The 14620-nt window shown below is 60.5% G+C and overlaps 1 protein-coding gene across 5 annotated transcripts in view; it reads right to left on the bottom strand.

Moving 5' to 3' along the window:
- ARNT2 (aryl hydrocarbon receptor nuclear translocator 2) overlaps nucleotides 1-14620 on the bottom strand; it is a 122366-nt gene that overhangs the window by 69695 nt on the left and 38051 nt on the right. For all 5 annotated transcript variants that reach the window (XM_036916114.2, XM_057494667.1, XM_036916115.2 and 2 more), the window contains exons 3-4: nucleotides 9116-9163; nucleotides 1868-2081 (exon numbers count right to left, since the gene is read on the bottom strand). In XM_036916114.2, the coding sequence (XP_036772009.2) occupies nucleotides 1868-2081; nucleotides 9116-9163 (262 nt within the window). The remainder of the gene's footprint in view (nucleotides 1-1867; nucleotides 2082-9115; nucleotides 9164-14620) is intronic.

A 14620-nucleotide genomic window follows, 5' to 3' on the forward strand; every position in this document is an offset into this window, starting at 1 on the left:
GCAAGGGCTATGAAGGTCTTAGGGGTGGAGGCTCACCATCATGGACCCCTCCTTCTGCCACCCTTCTCCCCAGCTTTGTCTTCCAGGGGCACTCGTTACCAAGGTCCTGTGCCCTGGCACCAGGACCAGCCTCACTCCACTCTCCAGCCGGCCAACAGCAAGGCTTAAGGGCGTGGATTTCCCACCAGACCACCATCCATGGCTTTTCCACTCCGCTGTGCAACTTCAGGCACGTTACTTACCATCCTCAGCCCCATCTTTCTCACACGGTTCTGTTTTGTTTTGTTTTCAGTGAGATTCTCTAGAGTTAAATGAGACCTTGTGTGGGAAGGACCCAGGAAGGGCTGGGCACACAGCAGGTGCTCAAACAATGCAGCTGTGGTTACTACCAGCTACACACCAGGGAACCAAGAGGAAACACCAGGAGCAGGTAACCCCCACACCGTCCTCCCTCCTGACTCGCTCTCTTAATCCTTCCTCATAAAGAGAAAAAGACGAATTTCAAACACTGACCCGGCAGGATTTGTGCAAGGATTAAAGCAATGCAGATAAAGAGTTTGTTCCTTACCTCAGCAGTTAGGAGGTGGGGACACATGTCTGCATGGCCCCCCCACTAGCCACTCACGCTTCATCATGCTTCATCATGCTTCATCATGCTCCGAGCCCAGTAACCATTCTGCTCCCGCTGCCCCCTTACGGGCCCCCACACCACCACGAGGTGGGACCAGGGCTTGTTCCTTTTCACAGGTGGAATATGAGGCAAGGTGCCCCGAAACCACCCCCATGTGCCACGGCCTCCCCAAGATGGTCCCTCCAGAGCCACACCTGTGAGCTGAGGTCCCGCGGGGCCACCGGGATGATAAAGGGGGGGATGGACTAGGTGAGGACCTTGCTAAAACGTCTGCCACCCAGCAGGCCGCTTGGGCTCTCCTGTGGCCCCTCTGGGCCTCGATACCTACTCCCCACGTTGGGCACTGCAGGCCCCTGGGCACTTCGCTCTGCATTCTCTAACAACCTGCCACTCTGCCTTCCCTATCCCGCCCACCATGTGCCCAGTGCCTTCAAATCCTGCAAAAGCCACAAAGGCAGAAAGCCCCCGTTCATTTCAGGGGTCAGCAAGCGGAAGGTCAGCATGTTTGCCAACTTGCCAAAGAACAAGGACTTCCCGCTCATGTGACAGCCAGTTGGTAAAACACTATCCTGTGTGTTTGCTCTTCCCAACTATTCAAAGATGAGGACAGCCATTAATAACATGGCTTTGGGGCCTGACCAGCCTGCGTCAGCTCCTAGGTCTGCCGCTGGGCTGCAGACCGACTCTGGGCAACCTGCTGACCTTCCTAAGCCTCAACTTCCTAATGTGTAATCTGGGGGTGAACATAGCACCCCCTCCTCAGGCTAGAATAAGGAGGAAGATAAATAATGCACAGGAAGGTGGGGCTCCAGCCAGGCTCAGAGCAGAGGCCTGCGGGTGCGGGCTGCTGGGCGCCTGGTGCTGTGACCATCAGGGCTGCTGCCAAACCGTCACAAGATGCCTCTCACCACCCCTGCCCGGCACACAGGAACGGGGCTTTTCCTGCCCTCTTCCCATGCCGGCAGCTACGCGCACGGTCAGGGGCTCGCTCTATTTTTCTGAGCGCTGCCTTACGAAGGCACACAGGAAATACAAATGCAAAAGACACAAAGGTCACACACTCCCCAGAATAGTTTCCCGGCAGAGTGGAAATAAAGGGTCCCGGTTCCATCCCCTCCTCAACCTTTGACCCCATTTCCCCATGTGGCCATGCCATCTGGCGACACGGTCGTCCTCTCCCCTCCCGATACGGACCTCGCCAGGGCGGAAGGGGCACAGGCAGGATGGACAGCATACCTGCTCCGTCAGGAACGAAGGCTTGTAGGCGCCATCCGTAGACTTGTTCCCCGTGCCCCGCATGGACTTCATGTGGGACACAGCCATGCGCAGGATGGTGAGCTTGTCCGGCTTCCGGGCCAGCGCGCTGCACGTAGGCACCATGTCGGACAGCTCCGTGATGTACTGTGTCATCTTGTTCCGCCGGCGCCTTTCGATCTCACTGTGGTTCTCTCTTCCCAGAAGCACAAGATCAGGACAGGGGAGAGACGCGTCAGACCAGGGCCACCGCTCAACAGGCTAAAGTGGCCTGGGGTCGACACCAAGTGGCCGAGACCCACAGGCAGGGGGCCATGATCACGTATTGGGAGGGCAGCCCTGACCCCCTGGCAGCCTGGTCCCGGGGTGGGGAGCTCAGGTCCCCACAGGTGCCTCCTCTCACTTATGAATATGCCCTGCAGGCTTCGCATTTTCCCATGGCCTAAGGACTTTTCACTAGCACAGCACAGAGATTACGACACTATCCTCCGGCTGTCAGAGGTTAACCCAACATGCTTTCCCTGCAGCCCCACGGATCCATGTGGCAGGTGCACACACAGAGACAACAGTCCTTCTCTGCCTGAGTCGGAGGCTCACGTGGACCCACGGCAGGAAGCGCTGTGGCCTTGACAGGCTTTGTGCTGCCGCCCTGTGGAGTCGGCAGCAATCCACGGATTCACATCACACCAAGGTGTGAACTAGTCTTTGTTTTGCCTCCCACACGTTTCCACGGCAACAGGAACAGAATGCATACTCTCCTGGCTTATTAATTACAAATGGCCTATGATTTTTAAAAGCATGTGAGGAATCTCAACCTCTTTGGTGCGCGAGGATGAAAAGCTAACAGAAGGGATGGCAGGATGTCTCCACCCGGGATCCCCACCTGGGGGCTGGAGCAGGGTGATGGCTGACCCATTTCAGTGACACCGAGACAAAGCCGCTACTTGGGATGAAAGACTGTCCGTGCCTGCGGGAGGAGTTAGGGTTTCCCCAGCGCTTTGAGGATAAGGCAACACTGACAGCAAGGAAGGCCCAACCCTGGCAAGGCAGCCTCCGCGGGCAGCACGTGACTGGGGTTCACACCTGCCCCCGGGCAGCAGACCGACACAGGCCCAGTCATCCGCCGCTGCACGGGCCCGGCCGGCCATGAGGGGCAAAGAGGAGGGCATCGAGTGGTCCAGCAAGCGCTCCTCCCCAAAGAGCACAGAGCCAGGCACCAGGAGGGGCAGGAGCAGGAGGAAACGGGGTGCCACTCCTGTCCTCGGGTCCTCAGGCGGGTCATGCAGGAAGGCACGGTGTCACCTTGCAGAGCAGTGAAGGCAGACAGGACCAAAGGCGCTGAGGGCTGAGAACGCAAACCCCGCAGGGAGGAAAGAGGGCAGGAGGAGGCGTCCCGGGTGACGGGCTGAGGGGCAGGCCTGGGAGGAGTGGCCCTACCTGGGCAGCCCGCAAGGAAGCATATTCTGGGGAGACTATCAGCAGGTTCTAAGAAAGGTCTGGAATGGGGGGAGCATCTGTGGGCAGGAGTGGACGGGAGGCTGGAGGCACAGATGTGGGCTGGGAGGGCAGGGCCGACGACCCAGGGAGTGTGGGAACTTGGAAACGTTGCCCGGTCACAGGGAGAAAGCCACCAGGGAGGCCGGCTGACAGTGGGCACAGGCCCCCGCAGTCCCCGGCCGGGCGAGTCGTGTGGGGGGGCGGGAGAGGCTGGGCCAACCGGGAACCCCTGGAGCAGCCCCCCAGCCGACCAGAGCTGCCTGAGGGGAGGTGGAGATGGTGGGCAGCCTGCGCCCTCACTGTGCCCAGAAGGATGCTCAGCCACCGGGAGGGGAGGGTAAGCAGAGCGGAGGCCAGGGCCACCACAGCAGCCGTGAGGAGGTGGGCATTCGGTCAGGGCGTCCTGGGAGCTCAGACACAGGAGCCCTTCCCTGGAACAGATGTGGGGGCTCCCCTCCCACATGATTCTGAAGTGGGGCAGAGTGACAGCAGCTCACCCTGCCTTGGGCCTTCCTCAGGGCTCCCGTCCCAGGGGCCCAGCAGGCACAGTGCCTCCTCCAGGCAGCCAGCAGGGTTGCTGGGGGGTAGACGCACACTTCCATGCACCTGCAGCATCCCTCCACACCCTGCACTCTGTGCCAGGCCTGGACACACCTTCCCTCTCTGGCCCACTCGATGGCACCCCGAGGCTGGCTGGCTCACCCCACCTGCAGTCTAATTCCAATCCCTCTGCCTGACTTTGGGGATCAAGTCAGTATCCACTGACTAGTGCCAGAAATGTTCCACGCGGTGTAGGAAACAGACCGAAAGAGTTGCCAGCAGACGTCAAAATGCCAGAGCTGCCTGGGACCTAAGCAACAAGATGCGGTGAGCACACGCGGCTGAGGATGTGTTAATCCATACAGACAGAGACACACAGAGATTCACACACACGTGTGTGTGTGCACGTATGCGACAGCCTCATGCCCTCTTGTGAAACAGAAGGACGCATCTGCCGTCCAGGCTTCTGGCCAAGGCTTCTTGTCCAGACTGAAGGGCTGTTCGGGGTCTGCCCAGGGGGCCTCAGGGGCGGCCTGGGAGCACAGCACCGTCTTGCATGAGCCCCGCAGGTACGCTGAGGGCCAAGCAGCATTCGTCCAGAAAGGAGTCCCGACATATGGAGGGGCGGGGGCTCAGCTGCGCACCTGGGTACGTGGGCAGAGCCGTCTGCTTCTAAGACACCTCCACAGGGCCAAAAGGACCTGGAGGTCAGCCCAGGGGTGCAGCTATGGAAATCAACAACAAGAAAGAGGAGGTGGGCTTCTTTTCCATCTCTGCTCCAAAGGGGACCCCCCAAGTTTACTGGTGAGGGACAGGCCCGCCTTGAATGGAATATCCAAAAGAGGGGTTTCATGGAATCTCAATAAAGATCATTAAACTGCAGAAGGCATGTGAGGCCCCCTCTTCCCCGGGAGGAGAGCCACAGACCAGGCACAGGCCCACCCTGGGGCTGGGGTCTCCCCATCACCACAGACCTGGGACCCATAGGCGCACTGCGGGGCCGGGCCCTGGGTGGTGGGGTGAGCAGGGCAGCAGAGGGTGAGCAGCGGGTACGGTCCTCATGTCGGCTCCCTGCAACTCCAGAGGCTCAGGGGAGGCCGTGTGAGTGTGAGTTGAGTGTGAGTGAGGCTCCCAGAGGAAATGCCTTTCAGGCGGGGCAGGGGGCCATCGCAGAGCTGCTGTGCCCCAGCAGGCCTGCTGAAAGGAGGCGCTGGGTAAACCTAGGGCCTTCCCTGCCTCTCTGCCCGCATCAGGGCGACCTGAAGGTGGCGGAACACCACCAGACCCGACGCTGCATGTCCGGCCTGCTCACCTAGTCGGGTTCCAAACCGCAGTCGGCCCTCGGCAGAGTCCCACATCACTGCCCGCTTAGGGGCTGCACGGGCCACACGGGCTGTCTGCAGAGCACCCCGCCACACACCGGACCAGGGCCATGCTCCTGGGGCGCCTCGGCCCCCACCAGGGCCCCCACGGTCTCCCTGCTCTCCACCCCACCACGGTCTCTACAGCAGGCCTGCGAGAGAGCCAAGTGCCCCTCCTGTCCACTCGGACGCGCTGCCAAGCAGCTGCCGCCTCAGAGCACCAGGCCTAGGGATGGACCTCATGCAGGCGGGTCTGTGCTCACGCCCTGGATGGCACCAGAGCTGGGAGACAGGCCCCCGGGAGCGCGTCCTCCTTGGGACTCACTCTGGACTGGCTCTTGGCCGCTCACCACACTGGGCCCACCCGCCCCACTGGGCAGGCCGTGGCAACGAAGGCCCACGCGTCCATGTCACACAGAAGCACCGCGCCTCCCCACCAGGCACAGGTGTTTCCCTGAGGTCTGACCAGCCAGAGGCCCTCAGACTGTGGGAAGAGACCCTTTGCAGAGGCACAGACCGAGGGTGGCTGAGTGGGGGCTCCACACGAGCCTGCCCCCGCAGTCAGCAGCCCCCATGTGTGCCAGGCGCAGGCTGGCTTAGAACCCCAGCCCTGACGTCAGGACGGGGACCGCATCTGCTGAGCTGCAGAGACGCCCTTCCTGTCCTGGCCAGCCCTTCCTGGGCAGCGGGGCAGGGCGCTGGGAGCCGTTGAGGCCCAAGGAAAGCCGTCTGGTGCAGCCCCAGGGAGGCTGGCCACAGGCCCTGCGGAGGGGACCCACAGAGTGGCGTCCAGCCGGGCAGGTCCCCTGGTTCCAGGGGCTCCTCCAGAAGGGGAGAAGGGTGCTCCCTCCTTGGGAAGCAGGCAGGCGTCTGCCCCCAAGAGCCACCCAAGGTCCCTCTACAAGCCAGCTGCAGGGCACCCACATGTCTAGGCTAAAGATAAGCCACGTGAGACACAGGCAGGTGGCCTCTGAGAAAGCCCAGGCCCTACAAAGAGGGGGCCCAGCCCCCATCGCCCCGCTCCCAGTGGGACACACAGCCTCCGTGTTTATGTAGCACCTTACAGCTCAGCTCTTAGTGCCTTGATCTCAAGCCCACCTTTACAGAAAAGGAACTGAGGCTTAGTGAGGCTCTGGCCTACTGGGACCTGAACTAGCTGCTCAGCAGGGCACTGACCACTCCTAGATTCAGAGCGTGAGAGCCCGGCGAGCCTGAGAGGCAAAGACAGGCAGGGCTCATGGGGAAGAAATACCCGGCACCTGCCAGAGAGACAGCCCGGGGCTGCGGAAGATTCCGGAAACAACTTCCCGTCCCCTAAGGGGTCCTGGCACTACCCGGCCCTGCCACTCAGTCAAGGTTAATCTCTGCAGGAGACAGACAGGGCTGCAGGCTGACCGAGATCAGAAAGGCGTCGAAGTTGCCAGTCAGTTCCACGAGAGCCGGACACCCGCGGGGCGAGGAGACTGACTGTGTGGGCCTGACGTCAGAGAACAGGCTCCGCCTGAAACGGACCTCGGTCCAGAGCATCCTGGTCCCGACCCGAACGCGACCCACTGAAACCATGAGGACGCCTCCAGCCCGACTCCCTGGTGACCTGGCTGCTCCTGGGCTGCCCCGTGCCATGGGCGCCCGACTGGCCTGCAGCCCTTTTCCGGTTCATAAGACATGAGCACGTCGAGGCGGGGGAACGTCTGGGAGTCCGGGGGTTACTCGGCAACACCACAGAGCTCGGCCTCGAGAGCCCCCGGGGCCCACACGTGGGGCCCGATCAACGGGGGAAGCCCCGTCCCTCATGGCCGACTGCTCTGCACCCTAAGTGCGTGGAGCACCTCCCCACCGTGGAGCGAACCCCCAGCTCTCTAAGACAGATCACACGGCTCCCCAGTCAGATCTCGGGTCTGCAGGCTGCGCTGGTGCGGCCCGCCCCTCAGCTGCACCCCCTTCCAGGGCCTCGCCCCAGGGCCTCTCCTGGCGTCTTGAGCGGAGCAGCAGGAATTGGAGGGTCCACGTGCCATGCACAGTATGGCTGCCAACCTGAAGCAGCCTCTCCCTGCCTCCCCGGGCAGAAAGTGGAGGGATGGGGGGCAGACTCAGTCCCCCAGCTCTGGGCAGCTCAGATGCACCCACGAGCTGATGGGCCCACCGACTGCCCCCCTGTGCAACAGAGTAAAGGGCCCCCAGGCTCCCACAGACAACCCTACAGGTGCCAGTGGATGTGGGAAGCACGCCCCACCTTTCTGCCTTATTTCAGTGGCGAGGAAAGGATACGGTTCACAGAAGCCGAGGCTTGAACTGACGGTGTAAAGACTAACTCACTGGCGGCTGACGGAGAGCTGCCCAGGTCTGGGATGCCGGTCTCTCAGCCAGGGGCCCGGCCTCGGCGAGCTCTTCGCATCCCTGCACTGCTGTTTCATCACAACACTGATCTCCAGTGTCAGGCAGATGTCCTGTCTCGCTTCCCCTTTCTGTTCTGAGACCCCAGGAACTGTCATCTCCTGAGGTCACCACAGTGCAGAACGAGATGGCAGGGGCACTGTGATCCAGAGAGTTCAAAAGTCATTGTTCCCTCATAAAGAGGGGTCACATAGGCCAGAGCAGACTAGGATGGGGGACTAGGTGCCCTTATTTATGCCACTAGCTCTGCGCAGGACCGAGGCACCCCTGGCCACTGAAGTGGACCCCAAGAAATGGGTGGATGCCCACCTGGGCTCTGCACCAGGGGAAAAGCCATACATGCTTCTGCGGTGAAACGTCTTGCTTTGATCAGAACCCCAGTCAGCAGGTGTCAGTGTCCTGCCTAACCACCGTGCCCCCATGGCTGAGGAGGTGGCAGGAGGACTTGACAAACAGTGGGATGTTTGTGGACGCAGAACCCAGGGAGGCCCTGGGCAGTAACAGCAAGCAGGCTCCCCGTGGATTCAGGGAAGGTGGGCTCAGCTCAGTGTGGGGAAGAGGAGCTGACGCAGAAGTGACTGCGGTGGGGCGAGCGGCCTGGCGAGGGCTCGGCATGGACCCCATCTTCTGAGGACCTTTCTCAAACGGCCGAGGCTGCCAATCCTCACCGCAGACCGTGGGCTCTGGAGAGCAGTGCTGTCCCCTGCAGGGGGTTTCCAGGTTCACCAACGGCCGAGAACCAGGATGCGTGCGTGGCGGGCAGATGGCAAGGCAGGCCCTCCCACTAGCGCATACAGAGCAGGGCCTGCTAAGGTTGGCAAACGTATGCGCCTTTCTCAACACTGCCGAACTCCCTGCTGTAACGTAACTCAGACAGCGGGCTGCGCCCACCTTGCCCTCCGTGTACACAAACACACAACCCACTGGTGCCCATGCAGCACCCTTCCTGGGTGGGGGGGCAGCACATGGGCGCCTGGAGCCCAGGCGGAGGTGCTGATGTGCCGCCCAGGAACACGCAGGTCTCAGGAGCTCAGAGGCTGGTTCCACGTCCTGCGTGAGAACAGAGCCACTCAGGGTCTAGGTTTCTCCTTATTTTCCATGGTAGAAAAAGGGGCCTTGTCTTCACTGTCTTTTCTAAACTAGAACCCTAGGTCTGTCTTTCAGAATGGACTCCGTTAAAACTGGCAGGCGGCGCTTCCTTTAAAAAGCCAAGCGTCAGGGACTTGTTACTTAGCTTTTGATCATCTAGGCTGCGGAAGGGCAGGGTCGCTGACAACTTTCTGTCACTGGGCCAAACACTGATGCAGAACAGGGGACAGCGAGGGGGGCGAGCTACAGGCAATGGCTTTTCAATCGCAAAACATGCTGACATGCCTATGTACCCAGTGGGGTGATGGCTGGTCACAGGGCTTCATTAAATCCGAGAACATAAACTCACCTTGAAAATTTGCTGGGGCCTTCTCCATCCTCATCATCGAAGTCCATCCTGAAAAGTCAAGGTGACACATGAGCATTCATGCCAGCGGGTCACTGAGCTGGAGACGAGAGCAGGGGGCTTCATCCGGCCGGGAAACACAGTCTCCACACCGTCGTCAAACAGGTTCGGGACAAGAAAAGGCAGAATGAAAGGTCTTCCATATGAGCGCCGTCAATGACGTGGTTGGGAACTTCGGCAAAGATGCCGAAGCGCGAGCTCGTCACCCCGGAACCCTGCAGGGGGACCGGCTGCTCGGGCTGCCCTGGGAACGTCAGTGTGCCTTGTCCCCCCACCTCTGGGGACACCTGCTCCCCTCCATGTCACACGCCACACCGAGACTTCCTCTTTTACTTTATTCAGTGAGATATTCAGACTGGAGAAGCTCAGGGGCTTTTGCAAAGCAGGAGCTTTAAGGCTCATGAAGGAATGAAAAGAGGACACACTAGTGACTGTGTTATGAGAGCACGTGGCTGGGTCTCGACCACTCAACGTGGAAAGGGCATCTGAGGCCACTGTCCTACAAGGTCCAGGCCACATAAATGGATGTGGACGGAGAAATGGTAGTTTGGCGCCTGAGCTCCTCAAAGTGGCTGCCTGAAACTCACCAAACGAATACTCCAATCTCCACCTTACTGGGCCTCTCGACATAAACATAAAACAAAAAGTCTTCAAAAAAACCCAGTCCTCTCTGATGCCACTTCGTCTTACCCCTGAAGACACTGGGGCAGAGGAGTTACTATCAAGTGGACTGAACGAGAAACAGCACTGAACAAGCTCTCCGGGAATCGGGGCAGCGGGGCACCTTGGGGAAGGACGTCCCAGAGCCCCTGAGTTCCCCACCCGGCCTTGGGGCGCCGATGGACTAAGTGAGGCATCTTTCCCGTGGACCAGACAGAGAGGCCAGCCCGCCGGGCAGCCAGGACAGGGAAGCCAGCTCGCCACCAGAACACAGAGTGTGCTGCACGACCCGGCTACAGATGCCAGAGCTGCTGGCCTCACAGAGACGGGACCCCACCCCTGGCTCAGGGAGGGCACGGGACCCCCAGGCCACTGGGAAGGGGCCGGGATGCATGGGGAGCATTCCTGTGCAAGCACAAGCAGCAAGTTCCCTGCTGATAACACATGGCCCCTAGCGTGTGGGGACTCGGGGACCTGGGGGCTGGCATTAGGGCGAAGGAGCATGCTGTCCTTTAAAGTGGTACCACTAGTTTGCTTTACATGCAGTGAGGCCAGGTTCTAATCTGGGAAGACCTGATGGGGCCCACGCCAGTGTGGGGTCCTGATTTCCAGACACGAGGGCTGCGCTAGCTGTAGGAGCAAAGGAGGAAAGGGGTCAGGCCACCGGAGGAGGACGCAAGTACCTAAGCACGAGAGGCTGGCAGGACGGGGACCAGATTTGAGGGGCCGTGTGCACAGCACTGGAGGGGCAGACGGCACCCCACCCCGCAGGGCGGCAGGGCACACGGCAGCCGCCAAGCCGTCTGCTGCGGGAAGGTGCCGGCCAAAAGCACGATGCTCCCACGAAGCAAGGTCAGCGACATTTTGTGTAATTACTGGGCCACCGTCTCACCTTTCCCAAAAACTACTTCTGGGAGACGCAGTAAAATCGCTGCCTCCGAACCCGGTGCTCAGCAGAGCCGCAGAGCCACACCGCCACCCAGCGTTCGCCACGGGGAACAGCGACTGCCGAGGACATGAAGGGCGCTCAACACCCAGGGCTGTTAAAAACATGCAGTGCTCACGAAGAGAAAGCACATTTCCAAAATTCCAATGGATTTGTGCAAGCATTTATCAAAACCTCAAGTGGCTGTGACATGCACGGTTATCTTTAAAATGGCTTTTAGCTCCAGGTCCTGGGAGGGTGGTAACAGAGCCCCTGCAAAATGCAATGTAGCAGTCAGCCTGCGCCCCTCATCCTGCACGACCTCCTGGGTATTAAGGGTGACCAGCTGTCCTGATTTTCCGGGACCGCGAAGACTCCCAGGATGCACGACTGTGGTGCTAAAACCGGGAAAGTCCCAGGCTAAGCAGGGTGGTTGGTCACCCCCATTTTCATAAAGACGGCTCTGATCTGTATGGGATCCCCACGGGTCAGACACAGGGAAGGGGGCCCAGCTCACCAGGAAAGGGTCCCAGCTTGGGCAGGTCAGCTGTGGCTCCAGTGACCAGGCAGCACAAGAAAGGGGCGGCCCGGACATGGGGCGAGAGCTCTCTGAAGTCAGCTGGGAGTCAGGGAGCCCAGGGTTTGTCTAAAAAATTAGAGGCCATGAAACGGTGCCCCCCCCAACCCACTCACGCGTGTGATCACACGTGGGAAGCAGGCTCAGGAACAAAGGAAGGGGCATGATGAGGTGAGCCCAGGAAATAACTCGGCACACAGAGCACGGCTCGAACCCTCCAGATAACTCCCCCCGCACCGAAAGGCTCACGGCTCATCGGCAACAGAGAAGCACCACCCCGAGGCCCGGGCGGCAGCTCCGCCTGTCCTGCGGCACAGACTCCCAGTCAAGCCTTCGCTCTGTGTGCTCACGTCCCTGTTTCCCTGTGGCAGGTGGACAATAAAGGACAGGAAGCGAGCGTGACTTCTAAGTCCTGCTGTGCTCCCTTCCAAGGATCTGGTAGGATAACGGAACTTCCGATGTGGGCTGAAAATGCCTCCCCCTCCCCTCCCTGTCAGCGAGCCGGCTTCCCACCTCGACAAAGAGCCCGGAGAGGCGTTTCTGAGCTTAGTTAGGCCAGCGGGGGCCACGTGCTCTCCTCACGGGCTGTGCGACGACAGTGTGCGATCGGATCCGAGGCCCCACAGAACCCACTCTGGCTCTCACGAGAAAGACAACAGGCCAAGCCCCTAGGCTGGCCCTAGAGTGAGGGCAAAGGGGGCTGCTGGGCCACAGGATGCCAGGGCACGAGTGCTCACAGGTGACCCCATTCCAGCGGCAGTGAGGTGCGTCCGAGGGAGGCGCCGGTCTGCTGGCTTCAGACTATCTAGAAATAGTTTAGTTTTGCTCGGTGACACTTTGGAGGCCCCAGCGTCTGACCACAGCAAGGGGCTGGCTCGTGGGCAGGCACAGGGCCTACGTGATTGCTGCCGCCTCCCGCTTACCTTAGGACGTGCCTTCTTGTGGAGCCCCCACCCCCGGCACCCCATCACCCAGACCAGGGAGGTCCCGCTGAAAACGCAGCTCAGGGGACCCACCCGGCTCATTTCTCCCGCACATGTGGAAGCATTTCCCAAAGAATCTGAAACGTCTGAACCTTGACCTGTGTCCCAAGTACTGGCAGAGCAGGCAGCTTGCTAAGATGCCTTGGGGAGCTGTCAGGGGCTGGGAAGGGCGTGACCTCAGGGATCCACAGGGATGGGGCAGGCAGGCGGCCAGGAGGGCCCCATTCTACGTGGGGCTGAAGCAGGGCGGTGGGCTGGGTGGTGGTCCTGGGAACCAGGCAAGCCCCTCCTGCAGAGCAGCCGGGTCAGAGCCAGAGGACCTAGCAAGGGGGGTGGCAGGAGAGGGTCCCTGCCTCTCGCCTCTCGCCGTCCCCCGCCCCTCCACCCCAAGCCCTCGTTCTCCACCCTCCCTCCCACTGCCTCTCTGACCTTGTCACACACCCTCGGAGGGAAGGAGCTGGAAGAACGTGGTGCCCAGGGCCCGGGGCGGGGGGAACATGCGTGGCAGAGGTGGGGCCTGCTGCGGGGTTACTGTTTCCTGACACACGTGACTCCCTCAGGGCCCCTGTGTGCTCAGCTAGGCGTTGAGGCTGTGGTCAGGTGAGGGTCATGAAAGGTTCTGGAACAGCGGGGCCTTGATCACAGAATTCCAGGAAAACGTGTGCAACTATCCCTGTAAAATGGAGGCCTCCTTGCTTGATACAGAGGCTGAACCCCTACGGCCCTGGGGTGCAGCAGGCACTGTGGTCTGCTGGCCCCACCCCGACAGGGAAAGGGAAGCAGGCCCAGGCCCCTGGGAAGAGCATGATGGAGCCCAGCGGGCTGACCCATCCTCGGGGGTCCACGGCCCCTGTGTATCGCTCCGGTCTTGACGGCCTGCTTCCTCGGCTCCAGGTGGAGCTGACAGCCTGCCTCGGCCCTCCCGGGGCACCCCACTGAGTGTGAGGGTGTGTGAGCATATGAGCGCATTGTGTGGGAGGGTGTCAGCGTGTGTGTGTGAGTGTGATCTGATGCAAACAGGGGCAGCTGTGGAGGATTTTCCAGAAAAGAGACGGAGTCCAGGTCCAGTCGCAGCCCAGCGACAAGCAGGAGGCAGGGTCGGAGCACGGAGGCCAAGGAGGGCGGAGGCGCCAGGCCTGAGCAGGGCACAGAGAAGGGCACAGACCTGCGCAGTCCCTGGGAGGGGAGCCAGAGGCCCCAGGGCGGCCCTCCCGCAGAGGGGCTGCTGCACAGTGAACACGGGGCTGGGCCTGCGCGCCTCCGCCGGTGCCTGACCCTGACCCAGCCCCGCACCCCGTCAAGGAGTCCTGCACGGGCCTCTTCTCCAAAAGCCTGGCCGATCAATGGGGCTCCATTCCCAGGAAATGGAAGTTAAGGGCACAGACTTGCAAAGTAATTTTAAAAGGCCTGGGATCCTCTTAAAAAATGCATAGGCTGGCAAAGCCACCCTGGGGGTTGTGCCCCAGGCACCAGCCCTGCCGGGCCTGCTGTGAGATGCTGATGGCTGGCAGGAGCAGAGAGCAGGTCCAGGGCAGCTGGCGCACCCCACACTCCACTTCTCAGCCTTTCAACTCAAGAGCCATCAAACTTGCAGCCCCTTCCCTTAAAGACTGAGCTATACACACAACAGTCGCCATTCAAGCTAAAATCACTGTGCCAAATACGCACGTCCTCCCACACTCCATTCCAGGTCCTGATGCGCACCTGCTCCCCGGCCTCCTTGCAGAATCACCCTGGCTTAGAGGAACCAGGGAACCAGGGCGTAGAGAGCTGGTCGGTCCTCACACGAGCTCACCCTGCCGGCTCTGGGCTGGGAGGACTGCCCTTCACTACCCCTGGGCAGCCTTTGTTACAGAAACTGCGTTAACAGGGCAAACTGGTTCTACTTCATGAGGGACGAGGCTTATCAATATTTCATTGAAAATAAAATTGATGTAATGGGTTAAGCAACACTGAGTCTGAAAATGGGCTGCTTTTCCCACAGGATTTTTGCGAGTTGGTTTCTGTTTCAGGTCTGCGCACAGCTACGGACACTGCACACCACGCATAGGTGCCACCAGCCTGAGTGGTGGGCTTTTCAGTCCTGCCGTAACCCACACTTATAGCTGCTGCCACCCTTCCCAGCAGCACAGGGTCAGTCGCCCAGCCATTAGGGGCTGGACTGTGGCCAATTACTCAGGAGAAATTCCTGCACCTCGCCAGGCAGACTGATGGCCCCAGAGAGGCACAGAAGGTGCCGAGGAACCCTTGCTGCCCACAGGGCCTGCAGCTCAAGCCTGCAGTGCTGGCCTCCAGCTGGTGTG

This window comes from Manis pentadactyla, chromosome 18 (genome assembly GCF_030020395.1).
Source record: "Manis pentadactyla isolate mManPen7 chromosome 18, mManPen7.hap1, whole genome shotgun sequence".
NCBI lineage: Eukaryota > Metazoa > Chordata > Mammalia > Pholidota > Manidae > Manis > Manis pentadactyla.